This window comes from Halichoeres trimaculatus, unplaced genomic scaffold (assembly GCF_033239565.1).
Source record: "Halichoeres trimaculatus isolate MK-OKI-2021-1 unplaced genomic scaffold, fHalTri1.1 fHalTri1_scaffold_14, whole genome shotgun sequence".
Lineage (NCBI taxonomy): Eukaryota > Metazoa > Chordata > Actinopteri > Labriformes > Labridae > Halichoeres > Halichoeres trimaculatus.
In genome coordinates this window covers 12519427-12541325 of record NW_027437192.1, presented here as the reverse complement: position 1 = coordinate 12541325, position 21899 = coordinate 12519427, and the positions used below count along the sequence as shown (strand labels likewise).

At 41.7% G+C, this 21899-nt stretch overlaps 1 protein-coding gene across 1 annotated transcript in view; it reads right to left on the bottom strand.

The window, feature by feature from the left end:
* The window catches only part of LOC141802920 (dolichyl-diphosphooligosaccharide--protein glycosyltransferase subunit STT3B), a 131959-nt gene that overhangs the window by 18661 nt on the left and 91399 nt on the right, over window positions 1-21899 (bottom strand). Inside the window, exons 5-7 of the mRNA XM_074686733.1 lie at window positions 11583-11682; window positions 9984-10082; window positions 5436-5582 (exon numbers count right to left, since the gene is read on the bottom strand). Coding sequence (XP_074542834.1) covers window positions 5436-5582; window positions 9984-10082; window positions 11583-11682 — 346 coding nt within the window. The remainder of the gene's footprint in view (window positions 1-5435; window positions 5583-9983; window positions 10083-11582; window positions 11683-21899) is intronic.

Here is a 21899-nt window from a genome sequence, read left to right as displayed (position 1 = left end):
ACAGGGGCTGAGCTGTTTATGATAATGTTCATTCCAACCCACAGTCAGCAGTTATTCTGCAGTGGTCTGTTCAAACTTGAGAGTCTATCAATTAATTGAAGAGTGAGGCTACGTTAGCTCTGCTTGGTAGATGACTAGCAGGACATAGCTAATCAGGATTCACAAACGTTATACACATTACAGACATATCTTAGAGCATCAGACTGCCAGCTGCGCTAAATATAAACGGCTACTAAACTACTTACAAACTGACAGTGTTTACTTGTTGTCACGTTAGCCTACAGATACATCAGAGCACCAGGCTGACGATGCTGCTAACATATAGCTGGTTGCGACAACATTTGCTTGATGTCCCGTTTTAAACCGTAGCACTGTGTAACTGTCCTGATAAATACCTTACCTCAGTGCAGTGCACTTGTATGCAGTAAAAAGTTGTCCTGAACAAAGAAAATTTGTTTCGATCTGATCTCCTTTTAATTCCAAAACAAACACACACCTCGCTAAAAGTAATTCACGACAGTGTGCGGAGACTCTGGGCCAGAAGGTGGCGAGGGAGTGCGATCAAAACACATCTTTCTCATAGCATCTTTAAGGACCTATTCTTACAGTAAATCAGATCACTTTTTAAAAGCTTGGCCCCAGCAGCTACTCCTGATAAATGAAGAGTCAAGAGTGATCAGATTGTAGATTTCATCCCTATGAATTAATCATAGTCTAAAGGAGATCAAATTCCTCTTCACCCTTTCCTGTAAAGAGCTGATCCTGGTGGCTCTGGACATTTTAATAATAGGCAATCTTTGGCCTTATTATGTGCAGAGCTTGTAGGACAGATGAGGCTAAAAGCAGCTCATAATCTGTCTGTGCAGTCATGAAGCCAACATGCATTCAGAAACAGGCCTCAGCGTCTTCCTTTACAGCTCAGACTGAGATGAAAGATTGTCTTCTTAAGAAGCAGAGCCACTAAACAGTACAAACTGATTTCTGACATCTTCTGTTCAAACCCAACAAAAAAAAAAGCTTCATACAAATATGTGTCAAAGCTGGAATTGCACTCTATTGATGCCACTTAATTACTGGAATTGACTTGTTTACAAATGTAACCGAAACCATTTAAGCTGCAAATGAAACTGCACAGGGCATTAAATGCACGCGTACAGACGTCTTATTTTGGCGAGGCTTTGATCTGGAATATATTTCAGCTCTGAACCGCTGCCTGGAGGCTCTCACAGCCTCTCACACACGTGTGTGTGTGTGTGTGTGTGTACGGAGTAGGCAGCACGAACACACATATTATTCAAACAATGTGTCTCCACCGACCTATGGCTGCACCATGCTCCTTTTCAAGAGGCTGAGCCGAATCTGTGTCATAATAATGATGATATAATAATCATAAACATCAAAAATGGAGCATTTAAAAAAGAAAAAAGATGGTGAGAAGCATTCAGCTTTCAGAAAATGAAAGATGAAGGAGATAGTTTAGAGGTGAATTTAAGGGTGACACTGGTTTAACCGATCAATATTTGGCTTCGTGTTGAAGAGGCTGGAGAAACCCACCGGCTACTCTGCTGCGAGAGAATTTTAGAGGACACGCACTGTTTTGCTGAAAAACTGGCAAGCACACGTCACTCGCTGCTTGATTCACACGTCTGGCAGATCAAAACATTTCGCTGACATCCATGTGAAGTCAGAGCTCTCAAGGGATGGTTGTATTGCACCCACACAATGGGCGACCAGCGGCCCAGCAACAAATCTAAAGCCACGGATATTACTGTGGATGAAACATGCCATCATCTTTTCACAAAGGGCAAAAAAGGCCAGGCTGTATTTTTTCCTCATAATCCAGAGTGACAGAGTGTCACATTGTTGGTTAAGGGAGAGTAAATAATCTGCTTCCTATCTGGAGCGAAGAATCCAATATGTGATGTTGGGTAAAACAGTCACATTCTTTGTTAAGGCTCATTACACCCAGCAGGAAGGTGTGGATACGCAGACTGAGGGGGAGGTAAGCTCTCTTCTTACACATTAAAATATAATAGCTTCCTCTGGAGCAGTCTGAAGTAATACAGCACAAGATAAAGGGAGCGACGCTGACAAAAAAGGTTTGAAAATGGCTTCTGTTTTTGTGCTAACACTCTCCCTCAGTTGGGGATTATAAAACAAGATGCTGAGCTATGGCTGTAACAGGAATAGGTCAAGGTTGTGAGCGTTTCAGCCAAAAACTTAACACGTCAGCAGGAGCGATATAAATCAATAAATAAGAAGGAGGCAATGTTTGAAAGGTCTAAAACCTTTAGGCCTCCAACTATGGCCACAAGCCCAGGCTGGGAGGAAAATGATGGAGGAAAAGAAAACATGAACATGGACAAAGTTCAGCCGGTTGAAAGTGTGCACCAGGGTTCAACCAGAGCAGCCAGAAAGAGCACATGAAGAAGTTCATCCCTCATTGCTCAACTCTCCTCCAACTTTTAAAGCTCTAACATCCATATCAGTTTATATTTATTCATGGCTTTCCTTCCAGGTTTAGTTTCCAGACAAACTGAACCGTCGTTTGCTGCTCACAGGGGAGGTCTGTGAGCAGGAAACCGTCGAGGGTTAGTGTGCAAACACACTGTAACTTTTGGCTAAGAAGACAAAACAAAATCTAAAGTGGCTCAAATCCCAGCTCTGGATCCCCATCAAAATCAAATCAACTGATCTTCACACAAGAGGCGAGTTTTCAGCCAAATCTCAGTGAAATTCGGGGTAAATTTCCACACAATGTGCAATAAAAAAGACAGACAGATGGGTGGGAAATAACAAAGAGATTGTTCTATTGAAACGAGAACATCCCAGTTAGTTGTCAATACTAAGTGTATTTATCCAGTTAGCTTAGCATAAATTTGTGCTGGGTAGTGTCATTATGCTATAAAAAGTACTTTGAAGACACGTCTCTGTTTGGTTTCTCTGGTTTTCTGATTAACTCACTGTCGCAGGAAGCTGGGGAACAGAGGCACTGAGGCGGGAAACTCTGGATGGTGAGTGATGCAGCTGAGCCACTGGTGACCTCTGATTTGGAAAGGTCCTGAAACACTGTTGTCACCAAATCCCATTGGTGACAGCTGGAGCTCTCTCGGTTAGTGGGCATGAGCTCACAGTTTACACACCTGCAGCACCAGGACACCAGGGATCTCTCCTGCTCTCTGGTTAGTGCAAGAGTTTCTGTTGAGTCTCGTTCTTCCTGTATAAACTCTTTGAAAATAAAGGTTTCTTCCTGTGTATGTATACAACATGTTGTGCTGTCAAAATTGCTCATTTTTTAAGTTTGGTTTCATTTTTTGTTTTTAGAAGCCTACAGACCCAATTTATTTGTTGTTTTCATTTTGTACTTTGTTTTGTGTAAAAATAGCATTTTTATGACTGGCAACAATTGTTGCCAGTGGTCAAACAGCATGTCACTAGGTCAACTGATAATTATATAGAAACAATGATCATAATACTAATAAAGTTATAAAAAAATAGTCACAATAAATTTCGGAAAGGAAGTGTGTGGGGTGGGGAGTGGTAGGTGTGGGCATTGGCTGTGGTAGCTACTTGTGTGTCAAGAAAATTGCACCGAATAAGTAAATTATGAGCAATGCTGCAGGCAGAGTTTCCTTTAGTTTTCAACACCCACAACTTTTGTTGCCACTCACAGAAATAAACCCATGAACAAAATATATATCTCAGGTACAATTTTTGGTGGAGGGTTACTCTACAGACTTGAATAATTACATGATTATAAATATGTTTGGGGAAAAAATCATATGAAATTGATGAAAATTGACTCTTTCTGGAACAATTTGCATCCGCCCTGTCTTCCGCCAGAAGAAGCAGGAAGCAGATGATGTCATGTGACAGGAACCACTTGGAAACTATATTTTATAAACCAAAATCTTTGCTTAAGTTGTCTACTAGCATACAAGTGGAAAACGTTGTAAAGCTGAGATTTTTTATTTTGAGTAGAAGATGACAGTGATACACTTCGGCAACAATGTCGGGGAAAAACGGGTTAAAAAAGGAGTCAAAAATAAACATATTTACAGCCTGGTACAAAAAAAAAGAAGTCTCCATCTGAACCATCAATTTCTTTAATGGTGCACACTGAACTGGGCAATTCTTTTGTTGGTCTGTAATTTAATAGATTTTTAGAAGATGAACTTGCCCAATCAGAGGTGCAGCTGAGCTGGTTAACAGGAGGGCGCCCTATAACCATTAGTGCGGAGGCTCAAGGCCTGCTCTATTTCCTATATGGCTCCTGCCAACCATTTAATTCAAAATGCTGTATCAGAAACAGACGAGTGATGTCACAGAGATTACTTTCATTTATTACACAGTCAGCAGCCTTATTTACAGTAAATCATGATATAAAAATAATGTTTCTATGCTGATGATCTTGCTTGCTTTTGTAGTTCATACGCACCAGTTTCACTTTTTAACTGTCTAAAAACTCCTCAAAGAGGCTTTAAAATAAGCTTAAGTATGTAGTAGAATTGACTCCAACTTCAGCAGTTGATACTCTAGCTAGCCGGTTTTCCGCCAAGTTTGGGGCCATGCTGAAGAGCAAACTCTGAGGGTAATTAACTCACCAGTAACAATAATCTTATGTAACCCAAATTTAAAAAAAATTCAAAACAACCCAATACCATCTTCTGTTTTACAAGTAAGCCTTATTATTTGTAGAATTTGAAGTCACATAATTCAACACTGATTATTGACTCAGAGAGGACATTTTAACATAAAAACAGCTTGTTTTACTGATACCTAATGTGCAATTATAGAAGAGAAAGGAAGTTCAGGTTTAATGTGTTGACATTTAGAAGAATACTTTGGTTAAAAAATCATCTAATCTGCTAGATTTCAGCTTTTATTGCAGAAATGCATATCAATAAGTAAAGCTGCTATAGCTGGCTTATCTTATACGACATGTATGACAGCCTGCCATTGAAAGACAACAAATCCATTTATCAACACATGACTGCAATTCCATATCAATCTAAAATGCTGTCTCTTCTCTTTGTTGCAACTGCCGTCTGTTTATGCTTCGTAATACATTTATTGATCAGCTGCCAGGCAATGATATTAGTTGCAGCTAATGGTAATTGCTAATGCTAAATAAATCTATTGATTATTTTCTTCACTTAAATTAGATTTTAAAATGTCACACGGTAATAAATTTCCCAGAGTCTGAGATAATTCATCTCATTTGTTTGTTTGTACGACTTTAAATCTAATACTTAATTCAGAGGCGCAGACAAAAGAAAAAAGTATCATTATTGAGTAAACACGCTTATGTTTCTACAAATAATCTTTTCATTATCACAGTAAAGGAGTTAATTAAGCTCTAATTACAATGATATGAAGTAAACAAGATTTACAGGCTTACAATGAGAGTGAAACCAAATTTAAGGTGAACAGACCTGTGTATGTGAGATAGATCACAGTGAGGAAGACCACTCCAGCAGCAAGTGAGACCCCGAGGAAGAAAAGTGTCTGGAACTCCTGTCTGGTCAGCCGGTCTTTCAGATACTGCAGGAAGGCATAGGCTTGGAGAAGCGCAAACACACCTGAGAGAAGCCAGAGACAGAAACAAAAGAATGAGCAAACACAGAAAAGGGGAACGCGGGCTGAACGTTTGAAGAAAGTCCTCATTCATGCCGCCTCCTGCAGGGCACAAAGCGGGTCTACGTGGTTAGAGAGACGCTGTTGTCAGTTTGGCAGAATTCTTGACAAAGCGCTTCGTGATATCCCCTTTGGCTGTTCATGCAGATGTGAAAGACAAATACTGCGGGACAACACATTTCAAATGCATGAGACAGATTTATGTGAATAAGCTCTTCTCCTTTCCCTCGCCTTGTCTTCCTCACGCAGCCTCTTCGCTCACAGTTTTCCCTGCTCTTTCACTGTCTCGTTGACGTTTTTCAGAGCTTCTTTTTGTTTGTATGTGAAATCGATATAAAAAATTGAAAAGACGCCTGGTTTCTCCTTCATGTCTTCACCTTCAATCCTTTGACAAACCTTGTTTGATATCATCCTGCTCCTCTATAACCCGCTGCCGCCCACAGCAGGCCTCGACCATTTCCAAGGTTAAGCCCCTGCCTGTCTCCTGGAGAGCGGCCACAGTGCTAACACGCTTGTCACTCCATGCCACCCTGCTCGCCTGCCTCAGGGGCCGACATCTCAAGGGTACCAACCGCGGCTCTGTCACTCTCTTCCCGTCTCCCACTGTGCTCCCTGAAAGCCACCACCAGATGTTCTGAGCAGCTGCTATCCTAGCGACACAAAAACACACTCCGTCTTTGAGATATGGGGAGCACAGGGAGCCAAAAACAGAGAGAGAAAGAGGCAGAGGTAATTTTCTTGGTGGTGCATTCTTCAAAGCCTCTTCTAATGCTGCTTGTTTTAGCAGTCACCCAGGCAAACAGGGACACTTCAACATACACCTGCTGTGTTGTTAAGAGAAAAGGTGGCTCTCGGTATCTCCAAGCTGCTGGCGACAGTCCTCCTCCAATCTGGATGTAAATGATACAAGCATCATGCAGATACATACGCACCCATCCGAGCCGTCGGGCAGCAGATGGGCCCACTCTCCAGTCTTAAGAGGCAAAACTGAACAAGCTTTAATAAAGTACCCACAAGCCAAAAATGAAAAGTACTTAAAAGTGCGGGACCCATATGGCTGCTTATTTATTTTCTATTTTGCAAATGTATTCAGAGTGGCTCCTGTGTTCTTCTGCAGGGATTCAGCTCCGACTGCAGCCAGCCATTCTTCAAATGTGTGCTATAAGTAAGCGGCTTATGTAAAGTCACACCTTTAATACATGAACTACAACAGTCAGCTCTAACCCTCCTCTGCTGTTCTCAAGCTTTGATTTATTGACAGGGCTCTGGGCAGGTTGGGAGTTGACATGAGGACTCTTAAAATAAAACCTGTGTTGAATGAGGATGTCCTTGTAAATGTAAGACTCCGACAGACTGCGTTCTAAAATTTTATGTGACTTTAAACAGGAATGTTCAACACTTTCACTGTAATTCAAAGCAGGGTTTCTCAACCGCCCGTATCCTGAGGGGTTCTTCGGAGAACAGCAGGAGGTACTTCAGACTTCATTTGAATGTTAATCAAAAATATTTGACTCATGCATATTCCTAAATAGTTATACTTTAAAAATTCAATAAAAATGCAAATAAAAGTTCAATATAACACTTTTTAGGATTATCTCTGCCAATTTCAGTACAGCCTGTCTTGTGTCAACTGCCCCAATGAATACAGTTGTATTTGTTTTTACAATTCGTTTGATATTACTTGTGTGACCAGGTTGTTTCTAACATCACTTTTACTTTTTGTTGAAAAATAATTAACATTATTTTAAGGTTTGACCAATCAGAACCAAGGATTTAATGCTTGATATCCCACCATAGCTTTTTGCTTTTGTCGTAAGTAATGAGATTAAGCCAAAACCCAGACAGAATATTGCGACTAGTTATTGTGAATAGCCCTGTTTGTTTCAAGTTGGGGGCCTCCACAAATTAAGACTTTGCAGTTCAGCATCTCCCACAAATGCTTGTTTGGATTGAGATTTAGGTAATCTGAAGGCCGAATCAACACCAAGTCATGTTCCTCCAAGCAACTGTCCTCCATTTTTCTGTGGCCCAGTTCTAAAGTTCATGTGCTTATTATGGGCTCTTTCAGCATGGTCTGAAGCCACACAGCCTATTACACAACAAACTGTAATGCTGCCTCTGACTGCAGAGTGAGGAGAGGAGGAGGAGGAGGAGGGTAAATGCTCCGTTGTAGCATATGAATGAGTGAATCCATGCGCAAGAAAGTTATTGATCTGTGTGCCAGCCTCCCATGAGTTGATCAGGAGGCAGGCTTTGGAAATGTCTGCCCCAAAGAGTGGCAGAGGGGACAGGGATAATCTCACTTATTCTGGCTTTAAAGACTGTAATACAAATGGAAACCTCATCCTTAGTGTGAAAAAAACTTGATACTTTCTCTTATTGAAGCCTGTTCCAAATAAAAGCTAAGAGTAAAAGCCTGGGCCATTAATTGAAGTGATACAGTAAAAGTGTTTTGAAAAGATAAGGTAGAGTAAGATGATTTAACACAGTTGTTAGAGACAGGACAATCTGACCCTTGTCAGGGTTGCTCACATCCTCACACTGGCCTATTTTTCCTGCTTTTAGCACATCAACTTTGAGGACGAAATGGTCACTTGCTCCCTATCATATCCCACTCACTGACGGGTGTCATCCTCAAGGGATAATTGATGTTATTCCTCCTTTTTTTGTTTCTATATCTCTTACTAGGATTATGTTCAAAAACTTGTGTCCAACCCTGTCAGTGGCTTGAAGTGAGCAGTGAGGATGGAGCCAATGGAATCAGTCCAGTCAAAGATCATAAGAGTACACCTTCTTTAGCCCCGTTTCCACCAAGCAGTCTGGTTTAGGTTAGAATGGTTTGGGTTGGCTCGGTAAACCTTGGTCCTGTTTGTGTTTCCACAGTCAACCGTGGCCCCGTGGTAGGCGGCGTGTAAGCCGGATGCCAACAGCTGCATCAGTAACATAATGAGCCGCGTTTCCACCAAGCAGGGGTTGGTTCAGTACGGTTTGGGACGGTTTGGTACAGTTAAGCCTGATCCCGTTTGCACACAGCAAACTGTGCCCTCTTGTGGTAGGTGGCATGTAAGCCGGATGCCAAAGGCCCCAGCTGGTAAACAATAGCGAGACGCCGTAGCAGTTTACCCCGCTATTAAATCAAACAAAGAAGAAAAACGCGACACAATAAACAAAGAGCACAGATGGAAGACATGCAGCATTTTGTCCTCTCTGTGATTGGCATGTAGCTCTTTGATACAAAGTGCAATCGAGCTTTGTGTCAGAGAAGTCTGTGTGCCGCCAGGAGAAATGCAGCTGCTATCGGGGTAAGTGGTGATCCCTTTGACCAACCAACAGTTTGCAGTGTGCTGCTCCACCTTTCGAGAGCGGATTGGTTCAGTCTGGCACCCATACGGAAGGATCCCAAAAAAGTAGGCCGGCTCGTCTCAGTTTTTGGGGATCTGTCCCAGGATAAGTCAGTGGAACACGCGCCGTACCGACACGAACTGAACCAGTCTGCTTGGTGAAAACGAGACTATAGTGCGACGCCATAGCAGCACGACACAGTTTAGACCGCTAATAAATCCAATAAAGAAGGAAAACGCGACACAGTAAACAAAGATGGGAGACATCCACATGGTCCTCTTTGTGATTGGCATTTGGCTCTTCAATACAAAGTGCAATCAAGCATGGTAAGAGACAATTCTTTCAACCAATCAATGGTCTGCCGTGTTGTAGCTCTGCCTTCTGAGAACGGATCGGTCTAGTCTGGCACCCCAATGAAAGGGTGCCAAAAAATAGGATGGCTAGTCTTGGTTATTTGGGGGTCTGTTTTGGGATAAGTCAGTGGAAATGAACTGAACTGAACCACTTGGTGGAAACAGGGCTTTTGAGAAACTCTTGATGAGAAAGGCGAGGTCAGGTTTTTTTTTGGCCAGTGCCATGAGTCGTTTATTTCTGCTAGCCCTGCCACCTTTCCAACACCCTATTCTAAAATAAACACTTTAGAAATGTGAACACTCAGTCAGTGGTGCACAGCTAGGAGGACCCTATTATGTTGTAACCATAGCACCTGTCTATTTTTAACATGCCGGATTGTTATTTTTATTTTTATTTTTTTTAAGACAAAAGACTGACCTGACATGATGGCAGGAAACCTGAATGTTTAAACTTGGCTAAGCCAACACTTAGCATGTTTTCTTGGGAGGTAATTCTATTCCTGAGACAAGACTGAGTCACATCTTGAAAAATCAGTGGGCAAATATCAAAAGGAATACTGACTCATCACTGCCCTCTCAATAGAATACATGATGAGTTTTACTCAAAAGGAATCAGAATCATTCAGCCTGGAGACAGAGAGAGGAACTTACCGGCCGCAGCCATGTGCTCGCTGGTCCTGATTGGCTGGAAGCCGACAAACGGGATCTGCATTGACAGCACGAGACCCACAATGTAGAAAGTGCTGTAGGCTGAGGGGAAGCCAGAGAGACAGGACAAGCAGAAAGGAAAATTCAGAAGAGATGGAGTAGACCACATAAGAAATGAGCTAATCAAAATAAACTACGGCATTATTCTGAGCCACCGTTCTCGTTTGGGACCCACTGAGGGAAATCAACCTCAATGGAGGTATTTAGAGTCTATTGATTTTCACTGTCACCCCTCAGAAGGAGTAAACACAAAATACCTAATCTAATGTCATTTAGAGAGAAAAAGGGAGCTGGCTCTGCGCGGTGTGGAGGGGAGGCCTGGAGTGAGACGACGGTGCCGAGAACAGTGCGACTCCCACCTTTGTAGCTGGAGGGGAGCGAAACACAGACACACCGGCTTAATTAAGATTTCATACTCTTCCTGAAGAGTGTGCCTCATTTTTGAAGTACTTGCGACTGCCTTCAGCTATCTCTTTCTCACGCGTCTGCTATTGACTCAAGACAGAGGGAGATGAATTGTGAGGGAAAATAGACTACAAGGTATTTTATTAAACTGGGATTTTTTTTTTTACCCCTCGTAGCGACAGGGAGACACCTGGCTCTGAAAGAGACAAGCAGCGAGATGCAAAAAAGGAGGGAGGGTGAGGCGTATAGGAAGCACTTGAGGACCTAATTTTGTATCTGTCAGAAGAATACGACTACAAATACATTTCACCACCTCTCATTTGCTACCAAAAGGTGCACAAGGTTGCTCCGGCTGCACACATCCTTGAGGGACAATAAAGGGAGGAGGGAAATTTTCCACTTCATCTAACAGCCCTGCATTGTCAAGCCAAGTTTCATTGTTGAAGAAGCGTTTTCAGCTCGAGAACACGTAGGTTGAATCTTTCTAACTCTGAGGGGGCTATCATTCATTTTCAGAGCTCTCACAAGACGTGGATACAAAGAGCACCAAGGAAAAATTGTGTGTAAATGATACTTGACATGGTTTCATTTTTCTCGACAACAACGTGCTTGACGATGAGCTCACGGCTAAGCTGACAGAGGGGGTGTGGAGGGTCTGAGGGATTGAGTTCTCAGAGCTGCTGGATAATGAGCCGGAGCTGCCTCGTGTTCTGAGAAACTGGGATGTTGTGTGAAACTTGACGCGCGTCTCCTGTTCCCCAGTGCTCTGCTGCTGGTATTTTCAAAACATACAATCAAATCAAGAAATAAAGGAGGATCGCGTAGCAGGTGGCTGTTAGCTGCGTTAAGTGGCGTGTGGGTGTGTGGACGTCTGCTCTGCTGAGAGATGAGCGCAGGTGTGGCGGGGTGTTTGAGCTTGTTTGAGGGGTCAAACATTTGAGCCACAATGTGGGAAGGATGGAAAGGTAGCTGGTGTTTTTGTGCATACATTTCTATTCTAACAGGACAAGGTCTGAAAACACAGAGTTTACATTCAGGCTACTGGATGTGGGGGAGTTCTAAACACAAAGTCACATGCTGAAAGCTAGGGTCTGCTTTAATTGCTTGTGTTTGCATGTGTGGGTGTGTGCACCTTACCGATGTAGACTCTCCTGCTGTAGCGTTGCATCAGCAGCAGCACAAACACATGCAGAGGAATCAGGTTGATAATAAACACATAACCTCCCCATGCTGACACCTAGAACACACACACATACATATAAAACACATCAGTCAGTCGTCTAGAATACCACTCTGTCTTCAAAACATCCTGAAACAGCCAGCTCATGAGATCAATGTCCAGGATTTAACTTTTTATATTAAAACACAACAAATCAGCTTTGTGACAATCCAGGTGCCCGTAACACAAACCTTATTTCATCCCTTTGGATTTATTCAGGGATGTGTGTTCTCTATGTATTGAAAACAAGCCTGAGGTCTCGTCGATAGCAATAAAGGACTGTTCAATAAGTCTCACTTAGATGCCTTCAAAGCAATCCATCATTAGAGCACATATCAGATAATCCCTTGCTCATTAACAGCCTGTATTTAGATTAATGCCACTCATGGCAGATCCTTGATAATTGAGCTGCAATGAGTGACACAGAGGAGCAAACAGCCAATTATTTCACAGGTGGGTTGTACAATAAAAAAAAAAAAAATAAAAAGCAGCGGGTAGCAAGAAAACGAGTTCAGATAAGGGATAGATAAAAAATGAGAACAGGTTTACTTAAAGGAGTGATTTTATCTTTTCATGTACAACAGTCTGACAGATATCTGAGAACAGAACAGAATTTTTTAGAGACTTGAAGAAAGGATACCAATATTATTTTCAGGAACTTTTGCTTCTTTAAGTTTTTTTTTTGTTAGATGCCCTGTCTTTCTTAAATAAGGCGAGTTTTTGCTTGTTGGAAAAAAAAAACAGTTAAACTGAGTTATGAAACATTCAGCCACTTGTTATATGGATGGGACTAGTAGAGGATCCTTTAGGGAAACACTTCATATCTATGGTCTTTTATTAAACTGGGGTTAATGTTGCCACTCTTACGGCCTATAAAACATGGTAAGACGTAGCGGTGCAGCCTGCTGGTGCGTACGAGCGCTACTCTTTGGTTGGTACCATGAATGCAATCACAGGGGGATCTGCTGGATACACAACACAATATAAAAATGCAATCAAACATTAAAAAGGAGCAAAACGCAACCATATCAGCTTTAAAACCACACATAGTAACAGTCGTATATTAGTCAGTCATTATCATTCAGTTAAATAGTGATCCACCAACCTCCAATTCACACAAAGCGTGAGCGCCGCACACTACGCCAAACCACAATAGTCAATCATGCATTCACACAGCGCGCCGATTACAAACGGCTGAGTGCGGCTGTTTCACTTCGAGTCTATTTTGGCTGGAGTGCGCTGCAGAAACGCGTCAATTTCTGTAGAGCAGATCGTACCAACCAGAAAATAAGGCACAAAATCAATCTGATTATCTGGTTGTTTCAAACTAAAACACCACATTCTGGCTACCGATTGTAAATCTCATACTTTCTAATCAAAACTACGTCACTGATGCATAGCCAGTCAGCCATCAGCAGGTCAGATCCAGAGCAAATTCAAGCTTTTGGATAAGGAAAGTTAATCTTGGCGGTAAAAAAACTTCATAATTATATATGACACAACATATTCTTTCTATAAGGACACAAACAGAAAGGAGAAGGCATGGGCTGAAGGTGCTGAAGTTTAGGGAGGGCCAGTTGAGTTTAACACACTAATTAATCACCATGCAAGTATGTTGTCATGGGTGGGATTTCTGCAGGAACATGTGGTTCTCTTGTGATCTTGTAATCTCGGGTGTCCAGCTGCTTTGGGTGCTGTCCTGCGCCGCTCGATGCTCAAGAGATGCATCCAGTGTGAATTGGCGCTAGGGATGGGTACCAAATTAGGTACTTTTATAGGTACCGCCCGAATTCTTTCAAAAGTACCGGGTATCGATTCATGTAAAACCAAAAGGTACCATGTTTAGGTACCTAAATGCATCCTTGTGACTGTGAGGGAGTGGAAGAGTAGGTGATTTTCCATGCTGGACATGAACACAGCATTGCAAGGTTAAATACTAAAGAATAAATTTGTTAAATTGAAATTTTTTTATATTTCATTATTAAACAAATTGATATTTTTTACCACATAAACACAAAAAAGTACCGAAACTTGGTACCTTTGAGTACCAGTACCTGGCATTGGTACCGTATCGTTTAAGATGTGAAAGGTACCCATTCCTAATTGGCACACGCCACAAAACCCCAGCGCGGCGCTCAGGCTTTATGTGTGAATTAGGGGTGACTTTTGTAATTTAAGGCCCAGGCCACACAAAACTGAAATCTTGGCTCCGCCCCTGCCATGGTGATGCTAGTAGCAACAGTACTGGTGTTTTCTGTGACGCAGCAACGTGCTGCGTTGGCAAATGGCTCTAAGACATACTAAAGCCACAGTTTGCGTGAATAACAGCTGTAAAACAATCAGGCACCAGTATAAAAGAGGGGAAAAAAATAATGCTAACCTCCCAATTTTTGATACAGTAATTAATATTTAATGATTTATAAGTATGACCCATTTGCTACTACTTCACACTATTCATGTTCAGTGTAACACAAAGTGCAACATATGACAATCATTTAAACTTTCATAGCACACAAATTAAATAAGATTGAGTCAATCCACACACACATCAGCCCGTCTGGCATGCGAACTGACTGAGTAGAAAAAAAATAACCACACTTTGAGTCGACTCCTTCAAGAACAGCTGTAAAAACATCCTACTGCCTCCTCTCTATTAGACCCAAGCACATAGCTATAAAAAATGGGGGTATATAGAATCTATAAAAGCCAGGCAATCACACTTTACATGTTGGGTGTAAAATGTGAGATGCACCAATAATTTTAAAAGCTCCACTAAAATTATATCTCAACCAATTTCTGAGGTCCACTAAGTATCACAGTGTTGAATAAGGGGGCCGTAAAGAGACTCCACAAAAACACTGCTGACAAGTTTTCAATTGCCTGCACTTGACTACAGCAAAGGGCAAATGTAAATGCTGAGAGCACTCGACATGAGAGGAGAGCACAACAAGAGAAAGAAAGTATTCAAAAAAAGAGCTTTCAGAAAAAGAATGTTAGAAAGAGTAAAAAACGATGAGAGATGTCCTGGAAAGTAAAACAGGGAGAGAGTGAGAGACAGACAGCCGAAGGGGAGAGTGAATCAAACAGAAAAGGTAGCATGTAAGCAAATCATTTGATCCCTTTCACGGCAGCTTGTCAGAAAGAGCCTCGCCGCACCTGCTACACAGGATAAAAAGAGCATTTATTACACTTACGCAATCTGAGGAAGACGAGCACATCATGTCTGATTGATAATAGCATTAATATGCTACATTAAAAGAGGGAATGGAAGGAAAAAAATGGGTAGGTGCAATTATCTTCTGGCAGACGTTTGCATCTGTTCGCTGAGATGGCGGCAGCCAATTAGCAGCATGTGAACCGTAACTCTGAGTAATACCAGATGACTTCAATGTGAGACCCACTTAGAGTGTTGACACACAGGGAGGTGGATCAAGTCTCTGTCGCTGGCTGGCGGAGAACTAATTGAAAACATAAGCCTCCGAACAGTCTGTACGGCTACCGTCTCTGTGGATGAGTAACATTATGAAACATCTTGTTGTCCATTTCTAAATGTCTAACGAGGAAATCTGATTTATTCAGGGAAAAAGTATCAGGCCAAGACCAACTGAATTCCTCTGGAGGCATCAACATACTTTTCCCCCCATCAGTCAGTGAAGGCGAGATGGGCAAGTCACTCAGACATTTCTGAATCGATGCGCATGTTTGTGAAACCATGGTACGTTTTAATTCACAAAAACAATGCAGACTGCACCTGTGTCCCTCAGGCTTAACCAAAGAAAAACCTCTTTAAATTATTGATCTCACTGAGCTGGACTCCCTGCGATCTGCAAGGTGCATTATTGACTCAGAGAGTCAAACTCAACATTATTCTAAAGGCATGCTTTTGCTCTTTGGATGCTTAACTAAGCAACAGTGTGGGTGGCTTAAAGTCGTGTTGAGGGTCAGGGGGAGAGTGGAGAATGAAAAATAAAGACTGATGACAAGTGTTTGTGATTAATCAGGATGAATACTAATGGCTCCTAAAATAATATCTGACCATTTGCATAGTTTGAGAACATTTTTTTTCCTGTTACATTTGTCTGTAGACCATTTTCAGTCCCTCTCAAAAACTGTTTAATGCCCAACACAAAGAATAGCTGAGGCTAACGTTGAGAGATTAGATTCCCAAATACTGGTTCATCGACTAACAAACACAATCATTTAGAATGATGATTGGCTGATCTCGGTGTTTATAATTGGCCGCCTTAAACATCTCCCATTCAATGTTCCTTGAAATGGGTTTTTCTACACAACAAATGCTGCTGGATTCAGTATTAGGGATCTTGTTATTACTCTCAAAGCAATTTGTTGTATAGCCAGCAGAAACCACAAATAGGCAGGCAACCAATGGGCCATATGTGATGATAAACAATGAATATAATTCATACGATCACAGCAGCCGGGCAAATGAGCTTTTGGGTCTCAATAACCAGACAAGTCTGAACCTTTCCTGAGTATTTTTCTTTCTCCATACCTCTGGAGGTATGGGACGTGGGAGCTTCAAAGCGATACAATGGTGGTAACAGGGTTTTAGATTTAGATTTTATTGAATTCTGTGTATTTATCTTATTTAACGCTATTGAGTTTAATCTTTAATTTTTATATTATTTTAGTTTTTTTTTTTTTTCCATTTTTTTAATTGTCGCTGTCATCTCTCTTGGTGTGGGTTGCACGCTTTTGTGTATAAGGGGTTCTTTATAAATTAAGCTGAGTTAAATTAGGGATGGGTAGCACATTAGGTACTTTTATAGGCACTGACCGAAATCTGTCTGTAGTACCATACAGATTCATGTAAAATCAGACAACACCATATGCTGGTACCTAAATGCATCCTTGTGACTGTGTGGGAGTGGAGAGTAGTTGATTTCCCATACTGGACATGAACACAGTATGACAAGTTTATATAACTAGAAATAAATATGTTAAATTGAAAGGACAACACACACAAAAGTACTGAAAATTTGTAACGTTGAGTACTGATACCGATTGTGAGGTACCAGGTATCGGTACCATATTGTTTCATATGTGAAAGGTACCCATCTCTATTTGAATTAAAGTTGTGCTACAAACACCAACCTTGCTTTAAAGCTCCAATGAGAAACTTTAAGTATTTGTTCAGTGTAGTGCCTCGTGTGGATAAAATAGTAACTGTTGTACTTTTGCTGAGTTCATCCTGCATTGGAAACGTTTTTCTGACAACAAAATTTTTCCCACCTTCTTAAAATAGTAAAATGTTTCTGCCATAATAAGTCATTGCTAGTCGTTGCTAAGCGCCGCTCTGTTGGCTATGGCTGCCTTTTGCAGCAGCTCTCTCTTCTTTGTCCGTTTCTTGTAATTTTTTCTTCTCTTTTTCGTAATCTTTGTATTTGGAGTGGCTCATTACTTTGTATGGTTCATTTGTTGGTCATGGACACCAAACTTTTTGTGGCTTCAGTGATATTTTTACTACTTTTCCTCCTGTGTTTGTCTGGGGATCCTACATGTAAGCATGGCTGCATTGTTTACATGTGAACTCAGCTGTAAGCAGCCTGTGGCATGTCAATGCTAACTGGTGTAAGGCCTGATGTCTTCCCACAAGGTGAGGAGAAGGAGGTGAGGACGAAGTGCTGGTTCTCAGGTGTGAGCTAAGAAGTGCAGACATCGACCTGTCCTTCCATCCATCGTTATTGGGAACGTAAGATCTATCTCCAATAAGATGGACGAGCTAGCTGTTCTAACCCAGCAACAGAGGGAATATCAGAGGGAAGAGTAGCATCATGCTATTCACAGACATGGCTATTGGAGCTAACATCAGACACCAATGCCACATTGGAAGAGCTTCACCTGCTGTGAGCAGACAGGATCCAGGAGACAGAGATGGAGCATGACTGAAGAAGCTCAGTCCTGGACCCTGTGGAGGTGGAGGCTGGCTGAACTGGACAATGATGGACAAGCTGTCATCATCTATTTTCTTATGGATCTTTTTGCACTTTCTATACACTTCCTTACTTTTGTTTTCTTGATTGCTGCTGTGACTTCAATTTCGTTGTACTTGTTACAATGACAATAAAGTTCTATTCTGTTCTAGTCTATTCTATTGCAGCATGCCAGTTGAAGTCAGCTTTATATTTGTCTGCATTAAATCATTATTGTACTAGTCCCTACGCAGTAGGACTGGGTAACCTTTATCCTAAGCAGAAGCGTAAGCATGTAGCCTGATGTGTGCCAGATCCCCAATGCTTTGATCAAGAGCCCTGTGACTGGTTCGCTGAACATTAACAGGTCTCTTTTATTCTCACTTTTTTGGAAATTGACCATATATTTCATGTCCTGACATCTCCCTCAATCCTTCTTAGTAATAGTTGCTGTATGATGAGCAGAAACAAGCAACAACTTCGGTTTAACATAATGCGTCCAAATCGCTGTAAAAAGCAAAGGGAAAATGTAGCACTACGGAAAACAGGCAATCTACAGACCATACTGCCCCCATGTGTTTCTTAGATATATTGCAGAACAACACGCATGTCGCAGACACATTGACGCAGTATTAAGTAGTGCTCACGACTGTGTCGGTCACCACTAAGTAAGGTCAACACAGGGTTATCAACGTGGCTCAGCTCCTCATTTATTAGAGGTATCTCCACAGATCTCATCATTTTTTTCCCTGACGCACTAAGGGTCATGTTGGGTCATCAGTATAATTTCAGCCTGTTTTGTAACTATTTTAAACATTCACTTTGAGGAACAGAATTCCCACCAAGATGCAACAGTAAAAAACTGGGGTGTACCAAAGCTGTTAAACAACAGCAGAGTCAGACACTAAGAAAGTCATAATAACCAATCATTGACCTGAATGATATTCACAAGTCAGATACTTCTATTACAGTAAATGCCATAGGATGTGAAAGTTTCATCTTTTATTCAACAAACACTCACATGCAATTTGATTTCAGATTAACCTCCTGAGTCAGTGAGATAGATGGTCACACCAGCAGGGCGTACATCAACTGGGTGAAGAAGAATGGGAAAGACTTGCCATCTGAGCACATTACTGAACCATGCAAAGACGAATGCCTATGACAAAACCAAAAGCCGTGAGAAATAATGTTCTAACAGCCAGCCCTGTGACCAAGCCACGGGCTAACAGCTGAGGGCAGGAATCAGAAAACGTCTGGAGCAAAGTCTTTTAGCTGTTATCGCTCCCTGCATTTCACACCAGGCGTATCTGATGACCTTAGGGCCAATCTGGAGAAGATAGAAAGAACACATCATGCAACAGGGAGAAGGGGTTGCTCTGTGGGTGTGGACGTTTACGTGCTGAAGTGTTTTCGGCTTGTCTTTCTGTTGTGCATCAGTCTGGTTGTGTGTGCTCATATTCACTGACTATGTTCTCTGGTTGATTATAAACTCCTAGAGGAGATCAAATCAACACTTGTTAATCAGAAGTCATCAGAGAGCCTCAAGTTGCCACAGAGACTGTTTTGTAGCACAGCTATTTGGCTGCATAGGCTTAAATTTCATTTCTAATCACAATAACAACTTTTAGCAAAATAGCAGCATGACATTAGTAGCATATTTTGTTGGCTGAAATGATTTAATCACAAAGTAACTTTAAGGGAAATTTACTCCAAATTGTTAAACTTCTCAACAAATACACAAACTTTGCTCTAAAGCAACAAGTTAAAATTCAGTGGCCTGGCAAAGTCATTACAATACATTTTCCAGAGAACATTAAAAATTTTACTCTGAAAACTTCAACAAATATTACAACAATATGGCTCCTTAGTAGAAGAGTCCAGGTGCTAAATTAGCATGCCAGGTGTCCTGACTTTTCCCATTACAGTATCTGGTGAATACTGAAATTAAAAAAAAAATAAACTCAACAACAACTACAACTAAGTCTAGGGATGCACTGATCTGATCGTGGTGTCAAGTATCTGTCTAATAAAGGTTCAGGAAGCTAGATCAGATAACGGTGGCGATCCAGCCAATCCATTGGTCTAATCCATAGGGTTTATCTATTTAACTCAAAAGAGAAGAGACTGAAGAAACCAAAAACATAATTCTCTGTCTCATCCAGGCCCTGAGGAATAGAGATTATAAAGTTAAAACTTAGATTGGGACAGTATCAGGACTCAACTAGTTGAATTGGAGAGCAGCTAAAATGTTCTATCATTCAATTATGAGTCCTTTTTTGCACTGTTGCTATGATTTATAGTTTTAGATGGTTTGCAAACCATCAGATTCAGTTTTTATGGCACAGCATCCAGACCTCGTCAGAATTGGAGTTGAAGAAGGGAGTGTGAAGGGTTAAAGGAAAAAGTAAGGGAAGCACTGGGAAGGAGCAGTGCAGTGCAATTGATCCGTGCATCTACTTTTGAATTACCCTCCTCTTTTCCCTCTCTCGTTTCGCCCTCCACCCTGCAGGGATGAAAGGCGGCTGCTGCCAGTGAAGCAGGAAGGTTCCTGTGGCTCCTGTCCATCAGCAGGTCCTGCTGCTCTGATCCTGCTCTTAATCTTGTCCTTCTCTGTCCTCTCCCCTTCTGATTATGCCAATATGCAGGCTGCAGATATCTCTCCGTCTGTCCCCATAGCTACTTTACAAGTGTCACATTTGATTAAGCCCCAAGGGAAAACGAGCCTTGGTGATGTCCTGATGAAATCGACAGCAGAAGGTGATGGAGTGGTAAAAAAAAAAAAAAAAAAAAGTGAGGATGGGTCAGCAAGTGTATGTTGTACTTGGTGTGCAGGGCTAAAAGCAGACAGCGGGGAGGGTTGGAGGTGTACATATATGCCAAGTTTGTAGCTGCTGCTACAGTGGGTGGGCTGCAGATACAGCACAGAGAGACATCACATCACTGCAGAGACTGGAAGAAGAGGATGTGGAGGAGAGAGAAGGGAAAAGAAGAAAATGGCATGGAGACAGAGTGTTCCTTTTGCTACTTCTTGGACAGTGCAGAAGTTGTACATCTTAATTTTTTCTCCGTCTAGTCTTGTTATCGTGTTTTTCTCCTAATGTCTCTGTCCAGCTCCCCCTGTTTCCCCCAACATCTCTCACAGCTCTCTCCTTCTCTTTTCATCTCTCCATCACTCCTCTCTTTTGTCTCTCCAGTCCTCTGATGCTGTGGCCGTGTGATCGATGCTGGATTTGGGTAATCTGTTTCATTTGATATCCATCTCATGGCCGGCCACAGAGATTAAACTCGAAATGAGCAAGAAGCTGCAGATTTTCATAGAGGCTTGCGCTCCCTTACACACACATGCAAACAATCTGTCTCTGAGGCAGTGTGCCCGAGTCATCTTTTTATCTCTCCTCTCTCATCAATCCTCTGATGGGCTAAGGCCTGAATTTATAAATAATGCAGGAAACACAGGCTGAACTGCTCGTCCACTATCTCCACGCACCGCCGTGTCTATTCTGGACTGAGGAGAATCACCCAAACATCCACCATCTCAGTAGCAGGCGTTGATAATGAAGAAGTGAGCGATCCCATTCCACTTATCAACTCCTAAAGGCAAAGTCTGGACCTCCTGTGGTTCCAGCAGCTTTTAAACGAGGACTGTTTAAAGGGCTACAGCTACGACTTGTACAAAAGACAGCTGCAATACATGGCAATAATTTCAAAGTAATCTGAGAGGCTGACATGACAAAGTATTTCCTGCAGCGATTGCAGCATGTTTGATGTCCGCTGTTGTAATTGTGTTGCCACTGAGTCTGTTTTTCACTAGCTTGATCTACTTATGTAGAGACAAATATAACACACTGAATGCTCTTTAAGCATGCCAAATAGTCACTATTTATATTTCCTGGATTTAACTTTTTCACTGAAAGGAGTCACCAAATCTGTTGTTGCAGATGACTCACTAATTGTTTATGCCAGCACAAATATGCTGTGTATATTTCGGTATCATCCCTGACTCATATAACAAGATATGGAAAAGCTTTAGACGAACTGGAAGAAAATCCAGAATTAAAAAGATGCTAATGTAACACAGGATGAAGTAATAAAATATTCTTTTCAGTGGACAATTTTTCAGCAGGGAACCAGCAGCAAAAGAAGAAGAGGGCTCATATTTACATTCATCACTTATACAAATGTGTAAAAAGCAGATTACACAATGGAAGCTCCTGTGAGGAACTCTCTGTTGGTGGATATTGCAGACCCCCATGGAAGAAGGAGTAGCTTTTTCCCTCTTGTGTTTCCCACACATACACA